At 44.2% G+C, this 19,652-nt stretch overlaps 1 protein-coding gene across 1 annotated transcript; it reads left to right on the top strand.

Annotated features, from left to right (window-relative positions):
- Nucleotides 1-8,976: 8,976 nt before the first annotated feature.
- ADAMTS1 (ADAM metallopeptidase with thrombospondin type 1 motif 1) lies at nt 8,977-18,685 on the top strand. Its single transcript, XM_070597249.1, has 9 exons — nt 8,977-10,457; nt 12,055-12,401; nt 12,772-12,904; nt 13,288-13,455; nt 13,883-14,169; nt 14,399-14,585; nt 14,676-14,851; nt 15,786-15,961; nt 16,122-18,685. The coding sequence occupies exons 1-9, from the start codon at nt 9,782-9,784 to the stop codon at nt 16,819-16,821; spliced, it is 2,850 nt and encodes a 949-aa protein (XP_070453350.1). The 5' UTR covers nt 8,977-9,781; the 3' UTR covers nt 16,822-18,685.
- The last annotated feature ends 967 nt before the right edge of the window (nt 18,686-19,652 follow it).

The raw sequence follows: 19,652 nt of genomic DNA, 5'->3' as shown, positions 1-19,652 counted from the left end.
TCCCACGCCCATCTCCCTAGATCAGGAGGACAAATAGAAAGTTTCCTGGAATCACTGCTGCTCGCCTGGAAATCTCAGACAGACACCTGACAAGAATCATCCCCATCGATATTAATCCTGAGTGGACTACCACCGCCAAGTCTCACAGGACAGTTGGGACTATTTTGTCTTGGTTATCACTTCCAGAACCCCAAATTTCCTGCTAGCTAGCTGCACATACTCCAACAGGTCATATCACTAACCTTAAAGTAATGTAATTCTGCATTTTCACAGTGGAGTTTCTGTGTATTATGACAAAATTTTCACAACAGTGTTATAAACTGCTTTATACTGTCATAAGTCTGTCTTAACCATATAATTTAATAACATTAGTATTATCAATGCAATGCTTTTGACTAACATTGCTTCTATTTTTAAAATATAGAAAATATTTGGGGACCATAATTTGTATGGCCAGTGTGTCTTCAAAAATCCTTTCCAGAAAGTTTTGAACTTTGCATAAGAGGCTAGGAATGAAGGAGATAAGCAGACGTTGAGGAGGGCAAGCATCATTTTTGTTTTTTTTTAATTGAAGTAACATTTCAATATATAATTCAATATAATTGGTTTATAACATTACATAAATTTCAGGTGTCCATCATCATATTTTGATTTCTGCATAGCTACATCATGTTCATCACCCAAAGTCTAATTACCACCCATCACCTTACACATGTGTCCCATCACCCCTTTTGCTCTTCTCCTCCCCCTTTCCCTTCTGGTAACCACCAATATAATACCTGTATCTATGTGTTTGTTTGCTGTTTTCATCTTCCACTTAGAAGTAAAATCACACGGTATTTGACTTTCTCCATCTGACTTATTTCTCTTAGCATAATGCCCTCGAGGTCTAGCCATGTTGTCAGAAAGTGGCAAAATTTCATCCTTTTTCTTTATGGTTGAGTAGTATTCTGTTGTGTATATATACCACATCTTTATCCATTCATCCATTGATGGGCACTTAGGTTGTTTCCAAGCCTTGGCTATTGAGAGTAATGCTGCAGTGCACGTAGGGGTGCAAATATCTTTTCAAGAAGCACTTGCCTCTGCTCAGAACTGTACAGTCTCTAGGCAAAGGGAGGCTGCTCTGCTGTAACAAGGAAGTGATAGTTGCCTCTGACACTCTGGAGGGTCCAAGAGAATCTAGGGGTTCAAGATTCTCTCGCTCATCTACCCAAACATCTCTATCTCGTGTCTCATGGTCCCTCACTGTTTCTATTAGGACCTTGACTTTGGGATAGCGCAACTGTAGGATTACGCATTTTTAAATTGTCAGCACAGTCTGCTAACTGGCTGTAGGAGATAAAGGTAACTTTCATGACATGCCCTGTAATGAAGCTAGAAAAAATTATAACCTCTCTTTTAAAAGATTTTTTCAAGGTTTCTAAACCATGAGTTAACAAACCTCTTCTCAAAGGGCCAGATAATAAATATTTTGGACTTGTGGGCCATGCAATCTCTTTGCAGTTGCTCAATTCTGCCTTATAATGCAAAAGCAGTCATAAACAATATGTAAACAAATGATTCTGGTTTCAATCCTATAAAACTTTATTTACAAAAACAGGTGGTCAGCCCTCAGGCCATAGTTTGCCAACCCCTGCTCTGAAGCAACTATCAAAAGCCATCCAACCACACATTCTCTGTAACTGCTCTTTTCTTCATCCTGTTTAAGTGCCATTCCTGTTGCATCAACGTGCACCTCATCCCACGCTGCCACCTCATCCCACAGTGAGAGTCTTCGCAATTGTAATGCCACTGCCTGCCGCCAGTTCAGCCACCCCACTTAGTACAGCAAAGGGATTCTCATCACTGTCTGATCAGGTAGCAGGCCCATCTAAAGGCTCTTCTGATAGTCATTGTTTTAGACTCAGTTGAGCCCAAAAGCAGAACCTGAGAAAATGACTTGAGGGGGTAGAGAGGGGAAGGAGCAGGTGAGCAAGTTTAGGAAACAGGAGAGGGGGCTAGGAAGAATAAGACAGAGAAGGGGAAAGCCAATGCAAGGGAGCATTATCAAGCTGGTCATTGCTAGGGACAATTGGGGCTCGATTCTATCAGGACCCTCTAAAGAGACATGTACAATGGGCCTCTATACTGTCTCCCAAGGGACGGAAGAGGAACTATTTCCCAGTGGCTCCTGTTCTGGTCAAGGGCTGCCACATGGCTGTTAATTAACACCACTGAGCTTCCCTGTTGCATTTGCAGGATTGTCCTTCAGCAGCTTCACGGAGCCCCAGGTGAGAAAGCATTAAGACATAGGGAGCAGCTGGGAAGGACCATCAGGTTACACCTGCCCAAAAGTGTTTAATGCAGCATTGGCCAGAGCAAATGAGGGCCAAGAGAATTCCAAGTGGGCAGCAAGGTGTCCAACACACGTATTCAGAATAGTCCACCCATCAGACCGAGCATGTCCTAAAAAGTATACATTAACATAGCAAAAAGTCAAAATCTATATAAAACCCAACAACTTTAACTTGGAGGCAATTCATCAGCAGATCTCATTAACTGATAACTTTGGAAAGCCTTTCTGCATACACTTTTTCAATCTGTTGCTTTGCACTTTTGGAACTATTTGCCTCAGTTCTTCTTATCCTGCTTTTTATCCCACATCCCCAGTAATCTTTGACTTCCCTTTATTGTCCCACATCATTCTACCACAAACAGCTTCAAACTGCACACACCTCCTTTCTCTGTTTTGGTGTCCCACTCAACAACTACGGTGATCTTACTAAACAGAGAAGACCACCTGCTTCATTCATTTAAAAAATGTCTCATGCTCGTCTCAAAATTCTATGGCAACAAGACAAAACTCTTAGACAGAATTCAGTGCCTTCAGTCTCACTGATGCGTTTGACATTCCTTCCCTACCATTTCCAAAGCCCCTATAATAGTCAGTCCCATTTATCCATTGGCAGTTCCATGCCAGTCATATCTCTAATCCGTGAAACAATGCTTCAAGTCAAGTTTTGTTGTCATCTCTTCTTTATACATGAAGACGCTGAGGCTCAAGGACAATCAGTTCCCTGAAGCCACCAGGTAAGGATGTGGCCAAGTCAGAAAGTAGAATTCCAACGTGGATTTGCCTCCCAGCTCTCAGTGTATTAAGTGCAGAGGGTAGGAAGGCTTCCACTCTTGGACATGGTGCTGCTTTAGAACTTCCAATTCTAATGTTCTCAACAGCCTATTACCTAGGGGAGATTTTCTAGGTCTCAGCTTCCAAATGGACATTGCATGAATATACTAACTAGCCTACCATCAACTGGTTACAGATAAGCAAACTGGTAGGGATAGCTCTCTCCTCAGCTTGCAGGATGCCCTGAGAGCCATCTGGGACAAGAAAGCTTTCTGGCCCAGTGTTCCCAGCAGCAAGTATCCTTATCCGTTGACCCCAGTGGGCTGTGCAAGTATAATTTTCGATGGATGTAACAGAGGAGGGAAATATAGGGAAAAAATGTGTGGAAACCAAACTGAGGAGTAGGGATGTTTGGATATTTGGGAAATGACACTTGTGAAGCAGAGAGGAGTAAATCTCTTATTTCAAAGATGGACGGAGTTAGGCTAGACATGTAGAAATGAATGAAGCCACTCGTGACTGCATAGGTCTACATTAAATTTGAAGAAGAAATGCAATGGGGTGACTGAGGGCTGCCAAAGAGAGACTGGGTGAAAGGAAGAGGGCAGAAATACAATGTCAAAATGTTAGTTAGATGGTGGGAAAGTGGAAGAGCAAAGAAAAGAGGAAAACTGGTATTGGGATACCTTAAGCTGCCGTGGAAGCACAGCCTTGGATTTTGAAGATACTCGAATGTCAGGGGTTATGAGCTACCCATTCTCATTGCTCTAGTGGATTGCCAACGAACCACAAAACTTCATAATTGTCCTGGGTTATCAATAAGACACAAAGGAACACTGCAAAGTCATAAATCCGTCTTGCGAAGGAAGTCTAGAAATCATCATTGGCATGATGATCTAGAACTCGTCATTGGCAATAATCACTTTTGAAACATCTGGACAGCTGACTTCCAGACTCTGCTCAAACAGCTGTCCTACGGGTAAAAAACAAACAAACAAATGAAACCCAAAAAACAAAAACAAACTAGCTGCTGTCTCCACCAGCTAATCAACAAATTGTAAGGGGGTGAGGGGAAGATGAGGTTTAAAATTTCTTATTCTCTGGTCTCATGTGCCTCCTGCTGGCTGAAATTGTCTACTTCCAATTCCAGTATTTATTAAGCTAATAAATATATAGTGCTAATATTGATTCATTTTAAGTAATAAAACTTCCCTAGTATAGGATTTTAAATTCACGTGACATTTGGAAGTCACTTCTATTTGGAGTAATCGAACATTTGTAGGGAATATTCGCTTTTAGGAGTGATTTTAAATTTTAGCTTTTGTCACCACCTGGTGGTAGAACATTTTCACACTCCTTCCTTTTTTGCATTTTAAGTTCATTTTTGTTTGTTGCTAAGAAAAATCTCTGAATTAAGAAAATGAGTTAACTTTACAATTGACAGTCATGTATTAAACTTTAGCATTGATAGTCAAGCATTAACATATACTAAGCATACTGTAGATAATAAATATCTGTTTAATGAATGAATGAGGTTTTAATTTTATTTCATGGAGTGCAATGTCTATGACCTTTTCGTGTGAATTGCATAAAGTACTCAAATGTGGCAAATGAAAGTGATCCACAATATTATCTTCTCAGAGGCAGATTTTTTTTTAAAGTTTAACTGCTCTTTGGTTTAAGCTAATAGAGCCACAAGATAAAAAGTAGTTGGCTAAGGCATTTTATTATTATTTTAACAATATAAATACATTTAAAGTTAGAATATTTAAGAGCTATTTTCCATGATACCAAAATATGAGAAAATTTGATTAATATTTATGAAATATGATTGCAAAGGTGTAAAACCTTTGCAAATTTCTGACTTGAGCTGTACATCATTTGTTGGAGGCCATCGCCACCTCGTGGACTGAAAGAGAAGTACTAAAGCCTTTTAAATCTTTTAAGGTGGAAATTTTTTATTGCCAGAAAATTCCTATTTAGAATTTAAATGAAATTTAATCATTGGAAACAACAGCAATAACAAGTCTAACAACATACTTACCTACCAAATAATCAGATAGTTAAAATGCCAAAAGGCATTTGATTAAAAATCATGAGTCAAAGTCACTTCTAAGCCCTTGCTTGGACTACAACATCTTAGGCAAGCCACTTAATCCCTTTCAGGCCCAACTCCACATCTGTCAAACAAGGGGAATGGATTGAAGTGACTACTTTTCTCATTTCTTCCAAATGCATGACTAGATGTCATAGAAATTTTAAGTTCAAATCAATTTACAGTAATTTTACTGTTTTCAATATTTATTATATTTCTGAGTGTATAACCTGCCTAAAATAGATGTTTTCTATTATCTCATTTATGATAAAATAAAATATCCATTTGTCCAATATAATCTTAGACCATATGTTCTCAAAGGAGCGCTAAAGTTAAACAGTTTTCCCATTTCTAATCCTATGGTATGAAAATCCTGTGGTATGAAAATATGAATAACATTATGTGTTTATGAAATATGTACATGTATCGTTTCTGTAGACAATGTTTACACTAGAACAATGCTAATAGCTCATGTATATTACCAGATTCCTTCATTTCACAGTTACTTGTTGAATGCTTAATTTGGTCTAATCTTCTTGAGAATTATCAATAGAATATTGTGTCTGTAATATATGATTAAGTGAAATACATACAAACACATAAGTCATAAACAAAAATTAATACTTATTTCTTTTACTTTAAAATGCATGAAACTTTTTCTTTTCTCTATTAATAGACGACAAGAATGCTTTTAAAAGGTCAAACTGTTAATTGTAAGAGTATTTTTAGGTAAATTACTTTAACTCTTGTTAGGTCATCACTACAAATAAAAATTGTTTAAGGTCTATAAATGAGAATATATCAAGGTTTATGTTTATAGAAGCACTTATGAATTCTATAAAAAGAAAATCAGAAATATGGTAGGGGTTAGGACACTCTGTGGTCTTTTGGATGCACATTCAAATCAAAAAACAAATATTTTATAAGGATGGGAGTGTGAAACTTACTTACAAAGACCCGCTATTACATGCCACTTTTACTAGCGCTGTGTAAACATTTTACTCCTTTGGTCTTATTTCTACAGCAACATATTTTTTCAATTCACAATTTTGTTTATAAATATACATATATGTTATATGTACACACGTGTAATACCACAAACACTCAAAGAGCGCTGGTTTGAAAAAGAAAAAGGTAAGTAGATTAAATGTTCTCTAGAGCGTGGATGGAGTTTTTCAAGCTTAGTAATTGGCAACTCTTACGTCCATGCCTCTGCTGAAGCGATTAAAAAAGAATCATTTCCCAGAACTACAGGTGCACAACAGATTGGAGTCATTATGCAAAAGAACAGAAATCTGGAGAGAAACCCAGTGAATAAAAAAGTCATGTTCCTGGCCCTTCTTTTGCCTTTAGCTCTCTGTTTTTTCAGCCCCATTTGGATATACAACATGAAATATGCAAAAATTTTAATGGATTTGAAGTGAGCCATTCAAGATCAGAAACGTACATCTTGAATTAAACTTCCAGTAAGAACACACTGGAGGCAGAAATGGACTAAAGGCCAACCTTGCATTAATGTATTTTAAAATCTAAAGCTTACGTAGGGGAGTTGACAGATTGGAATGCATTACATGAGTTTTTAGAAGATTACACATTTTTCTGCTGGTCTTCTGAATTTCCCATCCTGTCCCAATACAAGGGAATCACAGTTACTCTTACTATTCTGTTAAGTCTCTCAGCCTCTGGGCCACCTCAAGTATCTGAAATCTCCATCTCAAAGTCAGTCTGAGGCCACAGCTGCTGGTCACCCTATATTGTTTCCAGAGCCATTTTCTAAGCAAGAGATTTGAAAATTTATTGATGGCTTTGCCATCATGCTTTCCTGATTCCATAGTCAATATCTCGTAAGATGATTTTTCCTCAAATGTCCTCCCAAGTATCAAACTTTTCATCTAGCTAGAGAGAAAGGACAAATGAAATGAAGTCATAAAAAATAGAACGTTGAAAAAACCTACAGTAACAGAGGAGGGAAACGTAAAAAAAAAAAAATCTGGAAACCAAACTGAAGAGTGGCGATGTTTGGGAAATGACACTTGTGAAGCAGAGAGGAGTAAACCTCAGTTCAAAGACGGACAGACAGGGTAGACAAGGTAGAAATGAATGCGGCCACTCATGACTATGTACGTCAATATAAAATTTGAAGAAGAAATGGAATGGGGTGAGAGAGGGCAGCCAAAGAGAGATGGTGTGAAAGGAAGAGGGCAGAAACAGTGTGAAAATGTTAGTCAGATGGTGGGAAATCAAAGATCGAAGAAAAGAGAAAAACTAGTAATTGAGATATCTTCAGCTGCCGTTAATAATAGATGTAATTCCTGGGTTAATCACTCAGCATTTAACCGTGACAGTGACCTTAGGAAACGAAAATGACATTTAAGAAAGCATCCATTCCTAAGCGTGTGGGGATCGGGGGTTGTTATTCAGCCCTTTCAAGAACGAAGCGATTTTTTCTTCTCTGTGTCATTCTTTCTCATTTGAACTTTCCTAAAGAGTGGAAAGCAAAGTTTTTGTTTTTGTTTTTCAAGTAGGCGATCTAGAACTTTGAGAGAAAAAAGGAAGTTGGAAAGTATTCTGAAAGCAAAAGTTGGAAGAAGGACGTGTTGGAGGACTTGAAGGGGACGCTTCTGACCAGGACTGAGTGAAGTTGAGATCTGGGGAGGAGTGAGGAAAAGGCCGAGATAAAACTTGGGGGAAACTGAGGGGCGGGGGCGGCGAGACAGGAGACCGGGTAGGGCAGGGAAGTGGAAGCGCGCGAGTGTGAGGGACACGGGTCTGCCCCTGGATCGGGGCGGTCCTTCTCACCATTGTCCCGCTGGTTTTCCGCCTGTGGAAGCATTATGAAACATTTCCTTCCTCTGTGTCACAGAGCCCCTCCCTCTTTTTCGATGGAAGAGCTGCTCAGCTTTTTCTTAGGGACCTGGAAGTGGAAAGGCTTAGCTTTTCTCGCTTTCATAACACGGATGCAGCCTTTTCCCTTCCTTGTGGGAAGACGCAGGAGGGGTCCGGGAAGGGAGCAGACTTCCTAATTTCCCCACCGCACACTTTCTAGCCCCAGCGATCCCGCTGGTCCCTGGGTGGAAAAGTGGGGTTCCTTGACGTTTCTGCCAGCCTGGCCTACGTCCTGTAGATGCAGTTAGGTGGAAGAAGGCACACTGGGCAGGAGGTGATTATTTCTCCACCGCAGAAGAGAAAGCGCAATTCCCTCCCTAGGCTCTAGGGAGTTGAACAGCGTTCCAGATCACCTATTCCGGAAGTGTGAACCCGGGTCCCCACAGAGAAGCCCTCTAAGGCGGGGGCGGGGAGGAATGATGGTGGAAGGAGGAGGAGTGAAGCTCAGCGCAAACGCATTCTAAAATCAAGAGCTTGGGAAGTGTCTCCTGGCCCCTCACCCAGGCATGCTTTCTAGGGGAAGCGCAGGAAAACCAAGCTTTCCCTGAGGAAAGTGGGGGCGAAGAGAGAGCACGCTACAGCAAACCGGGCCCATGGAAGGCCAGGGAGATGGAGAGGTGGGGTGGGGTATTTTTCTAGAAAGGGCAGCCCGGGCTCATCTCCCAGATTGAGCAGGAGGGGGCTGCGGTGGGGGGGGGGGGGGGGGCGGGGAGGCGGGATAGTGAGAGAAGGAGACAGCGCAGGGACAACTCCCGGGCAGGGCAATCTTGGAGAAGCGATCCAGCTCTCCACCCGCACTGTCCCTTCTAGGAACTGTAGCCAAGCGCGCGAACAGCGCTCCCGCACCAGAGGGGCGGCGGGAAGGGAGGTGGTCCGGGAAGCCACCAAGGGGAAGGCGCTGTGGAAGGGAGCACCTTCTCCCCGCAGCAGACGTACAAACTGCTGGTCACGGCGCCCTTCCTGCGTCTTCCGCCCCCAGATTGATGAGCCCGTGGCGTGGAGCCAGCGCGGAGGCCGCCCCCTCCCCCGCCCGGGCCCGCGGCGCTGAGCGCGGTTTAGCACCGACTGAGTTTAGGGGGCGGTGTCTTTTGGATGGAAAGGCGGCCAAGAGGGAGGAGGAAGGGGGGAGGGGAGTGGAGACGCAGAGTGAGACTATAAAAGGACTGCCCGGGCTGCCCGGTTCTTGCACTCGCTGCAAAGCGGCTCCGAGCCAGGGGCTATTGCAAAGCCAGGGCGCTCAGTAGGGTCGAGAGAACAGAGCCCGGCGCAGAACGAGCAGCACCGCGGCCAAGGCGGAGGCCGAAGAGGGGCTCCAGGCACCGATCCTCGCGTTGCCCGTAGCCCTCTGCCCCGGAGGCGTCCCAGGGCGCTTCTCGTCCCCGCAGCCGCCACCTCGCCAGCGCCTGCTGCGCGGTGCCTCCAACTCTGCGCTAGAAGAAAAACTTCCCGCGTGCCGGCAGACCTGCAGCGCCTCTGCCTAAGCGCCCCGTCTGAGCCTACTCTGCGCGCACTATCAAAGAATAATAGTAACTGTTAACTGTAAAAATCCCGAGCGAGGCCAGCGAGGCTCTGCGCTCCCGACCCGAACAATAGCCCCCTCGCTCGGGGGGCTGCGGCGCGCGGTGCCTCCCGGGGCTCGGGTGCAGCAAGCGGTCCCCGCGGAGTTCCGAAGGCGCACGGCAGGCGGCGACATGGGGAACGCAGAGCTGGCGCGGCGGTTTCGGGGCTCTCAGCCTGTGCCCGCGCTGCGGCTGCTGCTAGCGGCGGCCGCAGCGCTGCTGGTCGTGCCGGGCGTGCGCGGGCGCCCAGCCGAGGAGGACGAGGAGCTGGTGCTGCCAGCCCTGGAGCGCGCCCCGGGACGCGAGACCACGCGCCTCCGTCTGGACGCCTTCGGCCGGGAGCTGCTCCTGGAGCTGCAGCCGGACCGCGGCTTCCTGGCGCCCGGCTTCACGCTCCAGACCGTGGGGCGCAGACCTGGGCCCAATGCGCCGAGTCCGGACCCCGCCGGCGACCTGGCGCACTGCTTCTACTCCGGCACGGTGAACGGCGACCCCAGCTCTGCCGCCGCTCTCAGCCTCTGCGAGGGCGTGCGCGGCGCCTTCTACCTGCAGGGCGAGGAATACTTCATCCAGCCCGCGCCCGCCGCCGCCACCGTGCGCCTCACCCCCGCCGCCACCGGGGAGGAGCCGCCGGCTCAGCCCCCGTTCCATCTCCTGCGGCGGAGGCGGCGGGGCGGCGGCGGCGCCAAGTGCGGGGTCATGGATGACGAGACCCAGCCCTCGAGGGGCGCGGAGCCGGAGGGCCAGGACGCCGGGACGCAGTGGGCGCCGCGGGACAGGGCCCCGCAGCGCGCCGGACGGCCAACAGGTATCAGTCCAGAGGAGTTGCTCTCACTTGTCTCTTCATTCATCCGCCTCTCCCCGCTTTCTCTGTGCGCGACTTTAGGGTAGACTCCTGTTCGCAGACAGGGGCGTATAGGTCTGCGGACAGGACCGGAGGCCTGGTGTGGAGGAATGTGGCTTGAGGTTTGGGTTTGCGAAGTAATCAAATCCTGCTACAACGCTTAAGTCCATTTGCCCGAATAATGAGTGATCACGACAGGACAGACAAATAACCATGTTCTGCTGACTAAGGCGAAGCGTTGGGACCAGGAAGGGAGAGTTGGTACTGCAACTCCTTCCACCATAGCCGAGTGTGAGCGTGTGCGACTTCTTTCCATCCTGTTAATTTCTTTATAACGACTGTGTTTGGGTTCTTTGGTCGGATCGCAACTTTGCGCTTAGTTTTGTCACCGCTGCCTGTGCGCGCACCCTGCGCCCGGAGGAGGGCGGAGATGGAGCGCCGAGGAGCAATGGTGACCTCGGAACGGGGAGCCCGCGAGCCTTCACAGCTGTACTACGATCTGTCTTGTCCCTTTCCACCTTTAAGAGGCTAACCCGGATCGACTGGCGGCGGCGGGGCCCCTCTGCAGAACCTCCTTGGGAGGTCTCTACCCAGCTTGCCCCGCCTCTCCGCGCCTCCCGCCCGGCCTCCCAGTTTGCGCTCCCTCTCGCGGCCATAATTCTGCTCTCCAGCCCTGTGGAATGTTAGTCACCGCTCATCCTTCTTGCTACGCCTTCCCCTGACTCTGTTGTGTGCAGAGCTTACTGTCCAGTCCTTTTCATTCTCTTACTCTGGTGCCTTTTTTCTTCGTTAACATGCTCACATGTCTTGTTTGAGAATTCTCTCCCCCCCCCCCCCCCCCGTACGTCTACTCCTTGAGCAGTTCTGCGGTCACAGCCCAGTTTAGGACTTTTTGGGGCCTGGGTCTCCGGCAGGAGTGGGAGGGCTCTTTCCTAAAGAATCAACCGTGGCCCGAGGCAGGAACTTATTTCCCTGGGGCAGTGGGAGTAGGGCAAGAGGCTGCTGGGCAGAGTGGGTGGTCCTGGTGCCCGGATTTGGCAGCAGCAGTACACCCTAGGGACCCCTGGAATGAGAGCAGAGCAGTGCAGGCTGAGATTCCTTCAGGCCCGGCCCCTTGGCAGAGGCCCCAGCCCCGCCCTGGGCCTTCCACGTGGAGCCCGATGATCTCATTCAGGATTTGAGTCCTGGCCTGTGAAAGAGTGACTCAGGGCGCTCTGCTGCTGCCCTTGCTCCAAGTTTTTACTACAGCTGGATAGGATGATGTGTACACTGCCTTGTTCAGATTGTAGGATTTCAAAGAGGACAAAAGAAATCCTGCTCACACACAAAAAAAGGCCTGACCCTTCAGAGGAGCACGTGGCCTTTTTACTTAAAGTAAAGGAGAAAACTTTAAAAATAACATTTTCAGTGAAAAGTGATGCAAATATTTTTGTTATTGTTTTTCTGGGTATATTTTTGTTTTATTTGCTTTGACTGTTAGGCTTTCCTTATATACTCTGGGAAGGTAGCTATTCTTGGCTAGGCTGCCCCTGAGCAAACTATCTTTCTTGTTTCTTTACAGGAACTGGAAGCATAAGAAAGAAGCGATTTGTGTCCAGCCCCCGATATGTGGAAACCATGCTTGTGGCTGACCAGTCTATGGCAGAGTTCCACGGCAGTGGTTTAAAGCACTACCTTCTCACCTTGTTCTCGGTGGCGGCCCGGTTATACAAACACCCCAGCATTCGGAATTCAGTTAGCCTGGTGGTGGTGAAGATCCTAGTCATCTATGAGGAACAGAAGGGGCCCGAAGTGACTTCCAATGCTGCTCTCACTCTGCGGAATTTCTGCAACTGGCAAAAGCAGCACAACCCGCCCAGTGACCGGGATGCGGAGCACTATGACACAGCGATTCTTTTCACCCGACAGGTGAGAGGAAGACAGTACCATTATGATAGTGTCTCCTTGGGAGTCAGCTTTGTAACAAATGCGTATATTGGCATTTCACCAATGTTCTTGCACTTACATTTTTTTTTAATTGGCTAGCATGGTCAATCTTACTTATTTCTTCTATAATTTTACTTGTCTTGAGTTTCACAGTTCTATTTGAATAGCATTAAGAAAAATCTTGATTAATGTCCTAGGAAATCTTGATTGAAGCATGTCCTCCTGAAAGGACAGCTCAACAATAATGAATGTAGATGCTCCAAAGCATATGTGAAGACACACCTTGCCAAAAAGTTAGATCTTAACATTCATTATCTGTCCCTATTAAGGAAGATATCTTTGCTCCTTGTAGGATTTGTGTGGGGCCCAGACATGTGATACTCTTGGGATGGCTGATGTTGGAACTATATGTGATCCCAGCAGAAGCTGCTCGGTCATAGAAGATGATGGTTTACAAGCTGCCTTCACCACAGCCCATGAATTAGGTAAGTCTGTTTCAGAGTGAGTTAAGCCCAATTCATGAATTCAGACTGATAAACAATATGTTACTGTAAGGGAGAGAGTCTGCAGGTTATATTGCTATTTTAAGTGCCAGGGCTTCTTTGAAACTGCAGAAAATATCTTCCCACTATCCTAAATATGGTCATCTTTATTCCAATACAAAGTAAGATAGTAGGAGCTCTGGTCATTTGGAAATGTACATGTTTGTTTACACCCTGTGAAAAGTAGACATTGTCTCCAAAATAGATTGTCTCCCAAATACATTTCTTCCTCTAGAAATATCACTTTGAGACAAAGGAATCCCTGTTGGGAAAGATAATGCCACCAGTGACCTATATTTTAATGTGGGTTTTGGATTGCTTCTTAGGCCACGTGTTTAACATGCCACATGATGATGCAAAGCAATGTGCCAGCATTAATGGTGTCAACCGGGATTCCCACATGATGGCGTCAATGCTTTCCAATTTGGACCGCAGCCAGCCTTGGTCTCCCTGCAGCGCCTACATGATTACATCATTTCTGGATAATGGTCACGGTAAGACACTTGAGTCACTCTTTCTAGATGGCATCCAACCTTCCACATGTATGGTTCTTGTTAAGCCACCTCTTTCTTTCTTTTTTCTCCTTTTTATTTGCCCTCCTTCAAAATTACTCTGTCAAGATCATACATTTTTATATCTTAATTCCCAGTAAAAGATAGTGTTTCTGGCCAAGTAGCTCCCATAGTAATTAATTTGAACTATTAGCAGAATAATTCTCTGTCATTGGGAATACAGAAATACTCCATTGAGGATGCTATCTTAATAATCTAACTCTCTCCAGTATTTTCCCCCAAAGCTCTACTGTTTTCAAATTGCTTTGCTATATATTCTCTGCTATGATAAATATTTTCTGAAACTGATCCGCCCCCGGCATGCTTTCATTTCCTATTTATTAATATTGGTTGGCATTTTTCTTTGCAGGTGAATGTTTGATGGACAAGCCCCAGAGCCCCATACAGCTCCCCTCTGATCTCCCCGGGACCTTGTATGATGCCAACCGGCAATGCCAGTTCACGTTTGGGGAGGAGTCCAAACACTGCCCGGATGCAGCCAGCACGTGCACGACCCTCTGGTGCACTGGCACCTCTGGCGGGTTGCTGGTGTGCCAAACCAAACACTTCCCTTGGGCAGATGGCACCAGCTGTGGAGAAGGGAGATGGTGTGTCAATGGCAAGTGTGTGAACAAGACCGACAGGAAGCATTTTGATGTGAGTTTTTCTACTGAAACACACACAACTCCTTTAAAATTCGGAACTGAAAGGAACAAAGTCGTGCTAAAACTTACTATCACGTTAAACACCTCTATCTGTGTACTCTGACAGGAGACACAAGATAGATTACTTTGACCATTAGTTCCTTGTTCTGGATTTTTCTCTTTTATTCCTAAAAAGGGCTGTGTAGAGAATCCTAATGCTGATGATTTTTGTCCCCATTTAGACTCCTGTTCATGGAAGCTGGGGGCCGTGGGGGCCCTGGGGAGACTGTTCGAGAACATGTGGTGGAGGAGTTCAGTATACAATGAGGGAATGTGACAACCCAGTGCCAAAGAATGGAGGGAAGTACTGTGAAGGCAAGCGCGTGCGCTACAGGTCGTGTAACATCGAGGACTGTCCGGATAATAATGGTGAGTGGAAATGGGGTGAAAAAGATGTGCCCATAAACAGGTGGTTAAAGGTTGGAAACTGATAATGTCATCATATCATTCTTTTTCCAGGGAAAACCTTTAGAGAGGAACAATGTGAGGCTCACAATGAATTTTCGAAAGCTTCCTTTGGGAGTGGGCCTGCGGTGGAGTGGACACCCAAGTATGCTGGAGTCTCACCAAAGGACAGGTGCAAGCTCATCTGTCAAGCCAAAGGCATTGGCTACTTCTTCGTTTTGCAGCCCAAGGTAGTTACTGTTATTCTTACGTTTTGCCTGGGAACCAAGGTGTTGACTTGCTACCTTTGCATGCAATCTGTGATGTACCTTCTTTAATCTGTTTGTTAAAGTGTGTTCAACTTCAAACCAGAACTTTCCTACTAGATAACGTTGGTAATTGCCTGATTTGAGTTTGGTGTTGTTTTCAGCTATGAATGAAGCTTGAATCTAGCACTTCGGATCCTTGCAATTGCTTGTTATTACTCTCATATACAAAGAAAAGCCCTTGGCTCATGGTTAGATATGTTATGTATTAACACGGCAACCAACCAGTGGTTTTGGAAAATCACTTAGGCACGGTCCAAAGTACCTGTTACTGTGTGACTAGCAGTAGCATGGGCAAATGGTCTTATTAAAATGGATGTCTGAGCATCAATCACTCTTGTGTTTGAGGACATACATTAAACTAGTAGAAGTGTGGTGGTTTTTTTTTTTTTTTTTTTTTTGCTGTTTTACTGAGAGGATAAATCTGACTCTGAGGTAGAAAATGGAATTGAATTTGACTGAGATTATCATGTGTTATGAGCCTTGTAGGCTTTGAAAATATTCCCCAGTTGCTGATTCAACATTCAACAAGTGATTTATTAAGCACCTCCTATTGCCAAGTATTATTCTAGACATGGAGCATACAGCAGTGAAAGAGTTGACAAAACTCTGCTTTCATCGACCTTAGTGAGACGTGAGACAGGCCAATAAATTTGTAATTTTTTCAGATGTCTATACTCATTATGGAAAAAAAGCCAAAGAGAAAGGGTAGTGTGGGACATGTATAGAGTACTGTTTTACTTACAATGGCCAGAAAAGCAGAGATGGAATGTTAGTAAGGAAAACTTCCATAGTGGTTATAGCATCATCCCCTTACCTTGTTAGCGTGTGACGCCAGATGCACGTTTTTCTTTCTCAGGTGGTAGATGGTACTCCATGTAGCCCCGATTCCACCTCTGTCTGCGTGCAAGGGCAGTGTGTAAAAGCTGGCTGTGACCGCATCATAGACTCCAAAAAGAAGTTTGATAAATGCGGTATTTGCGGAGGAAATGGATCTACATGCAAGAAAATATCCGGATCAGTTACTAGTGCAAAGTAAGTTTGAAAATGCTATACCCCCAAAGGTCTTATGTTTTACATGTAACTCTACAGGTCTGGTAAAAATTAGATTCTAAAAGCTTACTGTGTTTTCAGGCTAAGTAATATACTTAGCCAGTGAAGGAGAGATTATTATATCTATTTTTCCTGCCTGCAGACCTGGATATCATGATATCGTCACAATTCCAACTGGAGCCACAAACATTGAAGTGAAACAACGGAATCAGAGGGGATCCAGAAATAATGGAAGCTTTCTTGCCATCAAAGCTGCTGATGGCACATACATCCTGAATGGTGACTTCACTTTGTCCACTTTAGAACAAGACATTACGTACAAAGGTAGTGTCTTGAGGTACAGTGGCTCTTCTGCAGCGTTGGAAAGAATTCGCAGCTTTAGTCCTCTCAAAGAGCCCTTAACCATCCAGGTCCTTACAGTGGGCAATGCCCTTCGACCGAAAATTAAATACACATACTTTGTGAAGAAGAAGAAGGAATCTTTCAATGCCATCCCTACTTTCTCAGAATGGGTCATCGAAGAGTGGGGCGAATGTTCCAAGTCATGTGGACAGGGTTGGCAGAGAAGACTGGTAGAGTGCCGAGACATCAATGGGCAGCCAGCTTCCGAGTGTGCGAAGGAAGTGAAGCCAGCCAGCACCAGACCTTGTGCAGACCTGCCTTGTCCCCGCTGGCAGCTGGGGGATTGGTCGCCATGTTCCAAGACTTGTGGGAAGGGTTACAAAAAGAGAACCTTGCAGTGTCTGTCCCACGATGGGGGGGTGTTGTCTCAAGAGAGCTGCGATCCTTTAAAGAAACCCAAACATTACATAGACTTTTGCACCATGGCAGAATGCAGTTAAGCAATGTCAGTGTTGAGGGAAAAGTAAAGTGTGGAAGGGCTGATGCACTGAAATCAAGAAGGCTGGAGGAATCCAGTGTACCTTGCCGGTGATCAACAAGGTGTGTCTATGAGTTAGGAGACTATAGGTAGGTAGAAAAGAAGTTAGATCGTCAGAATATCCTGCCAGTTACAAACTTGATAGGGTAGTTAATGAGGATTATTAATCTCTGAGCAATGATATAGCATGATAAAGGCCCAGGGCATTATTGTCATCCCTTTTGTTACATCTATGACAAGTTAAAAAAAAAAATAGAAACAATTGTCAAAATAATTTTAAGAAATATTACAATCCCTGTTTCCTGGTACTGATTAAATACTTTGTATCATGGGGATTAGGAAATGAAAAGCAGGAAAAAGATGAGAATTTTAGTTTAAGATGTGGCTTATTTCACCTCGCTAACAATAGAGGGAGAAAGGAGTATGTATAGGGTCTTTGGCCAGCACTGCCATGGCTGCTATGGTTTCAGAGAATGCTATCTTTTCTACCCAGCAGTAAGAATTCAACATTGACCAGCATGAGAGAAATGTGTAACAACGTCCAATGACTCCGTCTGTACTTTCTTGTGCCATTCTTGTGTCTTTATTTGTCAATTCATTTTGACAAGGAAACAATTCCGTGTATTTGTAAGAATGCATTGAGTCTACAAGAGGGAAAAAAAGCAGCAATGTATCAGATGCTGGGAAAAATAACTAGAGGAGGCAGGATGAGGTCAGTACCTCCTACCATTCGTTCCTCCTTATGTAAGCCTGCTTTAGGAATGTGGATGTGGAAAAACAGTGTGTGTCTCAAGGAAGTCAGTAACACCACACAAAAAGGATGTAATGCCAGAATAAGTATGGGGTGCATAGAATGGGGTCCCCAGTTTTTGGGGACACTGCAGTCACTTGTCTCACAGTGGGGAGGCTACTGAGGGGTAGCGGGTCCATCCCCAGCAGCTGGTCCAACAGTCATATCCTGGTGAATGTCTGTTCAGCTCTTCAACTATGAAAGAGAATATGACTTTTTCCATGTGTATATAGTAAAATATATTACTATAAATTCTATGTACTTTATAAGTATTGGTTTGTGTGTTCCTTCTAAGAAGGACTATAGTTTGTAATAAATGCCTATAATAACATATTTATTTTTATACATTTCTTTCTAATGATAAATCTTTTAAGTTATATCGCTTTTGTAAAAGAACATATAAAAAATAGAGTATTTATACAATATATGTTACTAGAAATAATAAAAAGACACTTTTTGAATGTGTGTGTCTATTTTTTTCGAATGGGAATTAATTCCTGGGAAGGAAATCTGAGACACAAATATTGAATTTGAAGACTGAATATTTTCTTAAATTCTTTGAAACTAGGATTTCATTCTAATGGAATGTATTTTATGTCCTTGTTGTATGTGATTGCTACAAAGAAAGGAATCTATGGTATCTTTGATTTTAGAGAGGTTTGGTACTAATGTAATGGTATACTCCAGTGGTTGGCAAACTTTCTCTAAAGAGCCGGATAGTAAAGATTTTCAGTTTTGTTAAGGGTGTGTTTTTAGTGTTACTATTGCTAAATACCATCTCTGTCACAACTACTCAACTGTGCTGTTGTAACCTGAAAACAGCCATAGACAATAAATAAATGAGCCTGGTGGTGTCCTAATGGAACTATTTACAAAAACAGACAGTGGGCCAGATTTGTTCTGTACCCATGGTTTGCTGACCTTTGATGTATACCATAAGTTAAATGATAAAAATGGAGTTCTGGATGCATTTTGAATTTGTTTCTCTAACTCTATTATATTATGAAAGTAAAATTACATGAAAGTATTTAATCTACTGAGTGGAAAATGATGCCTCATAAATTACATTTGGGATAGACGTGCCTGGTGAGTCATGTCCTTCAAATATTCCACTTGCTCTTCAGGAATACATGAGGTATTTTGGAGAAACCCTGGAACACCCAGGCCACTCGGGGAAGCCTTTTGTAAATCACAATATTTTAAATACTAAAGCGTACCTCAATGACCTTAAAAGTTCAGACTGCTTCCAAAGTAACTACGTTTCTCTCAGGAAATAGCTTATTTACTAGAAGACTCTGGTTAACCACAGACATTTCCAGCTTTACATTTTCATCCTTTTTATTTTCACCTTCCTTAGAATAGTTTTCTCAAGTAGTTCTATATAACATGCTAATTTCAGATCAGGAGGATAATTTCTTTTTTTAAAAAAAAAGATCTTATTTTTTTCCTTTTTCTCCCCAAAGCCCCCCGGTACCTAGTTGTATATTCTTAGTTGTGGGTCCTTCTAGTTGTGGCATGTGGGACGCTGCCTCAGCGTGGTTTGAATGAGCAGTGCCATGTCCGCGCCCAGGATTCGAACCAACGACACACTGGGCCATCTGCAGCAGAGCACGCGAACTTAACCACTCAGCCACAGAGGATAATTTCTAATTTGCCCTCAGACTTATTTAAAGTGTTCTTCCCCTGAGCAATGGAATGTAATTTTCTCAGGAGCCAGGTGGGTGGGTCAGAGAGTGAGGCAGGGGAGGGGAGAGTCATGTTAGTCTCTGGGTAAGTTTTTTCCTACCGACTGGGCCACCGGACCAAAAGGTAAAGGTCAAATCTTCTCACATTGTGGGAACTAGTCCCGGTCCCATAGAACTCAGTGAAACACTGAATTTGGCCATACAATTCAGTGGTCTAAAGTGTTCTTTGCACCAACAACCTCTATCACAATTATTTCTTTGTCTGCATTACTATGCTACAAATCCCCATAGTAAGTCACATGGGGGATGTGCGCACAC

This window comes from Equus przewalskii, chromosome 27 (genome assembly GCF_037783145.1).
Source record: "Equus przewalskii isolate Varuska chromosome 27, EquPr2, whole genome shotgun sequence".
In the NCBI taxonomy this organism is placed as follows: Eukaryota; Metazoa; Chordata; class Mammalia; order Perissodactyla; family Equidae; genus Equus; species Equus przewalskii.
The sequence above is the reverse complement of the archived record's forward strand: the minus strand, read 5'-3'. Positions and strand labels throughout refer to the sequence as shown.

Coding starts and splice junctions, on each gene's coding strand:
- ADAMTS1 (XM_070597249.1), top strand. CDS start 9,782: ATGGGGAACGCAGAGCTGGCGCGGCGGTTTCGGGGCTCTCAGCCTGTG. Junction 12,905..13,287: donor CACCACAGCCCATGAATTAG/GTAAGTCTGTTT, acceptor ATTGCTTCTTAG/GCCACGTGTTTAACATGCCA. Junction 13,456..13,882: donor ATTTCTGGATAATGGTCACG/GTAAGACACTTG, acceptor TTTTCTTTGCAG/GTGAATGTTTGATGGACAAG.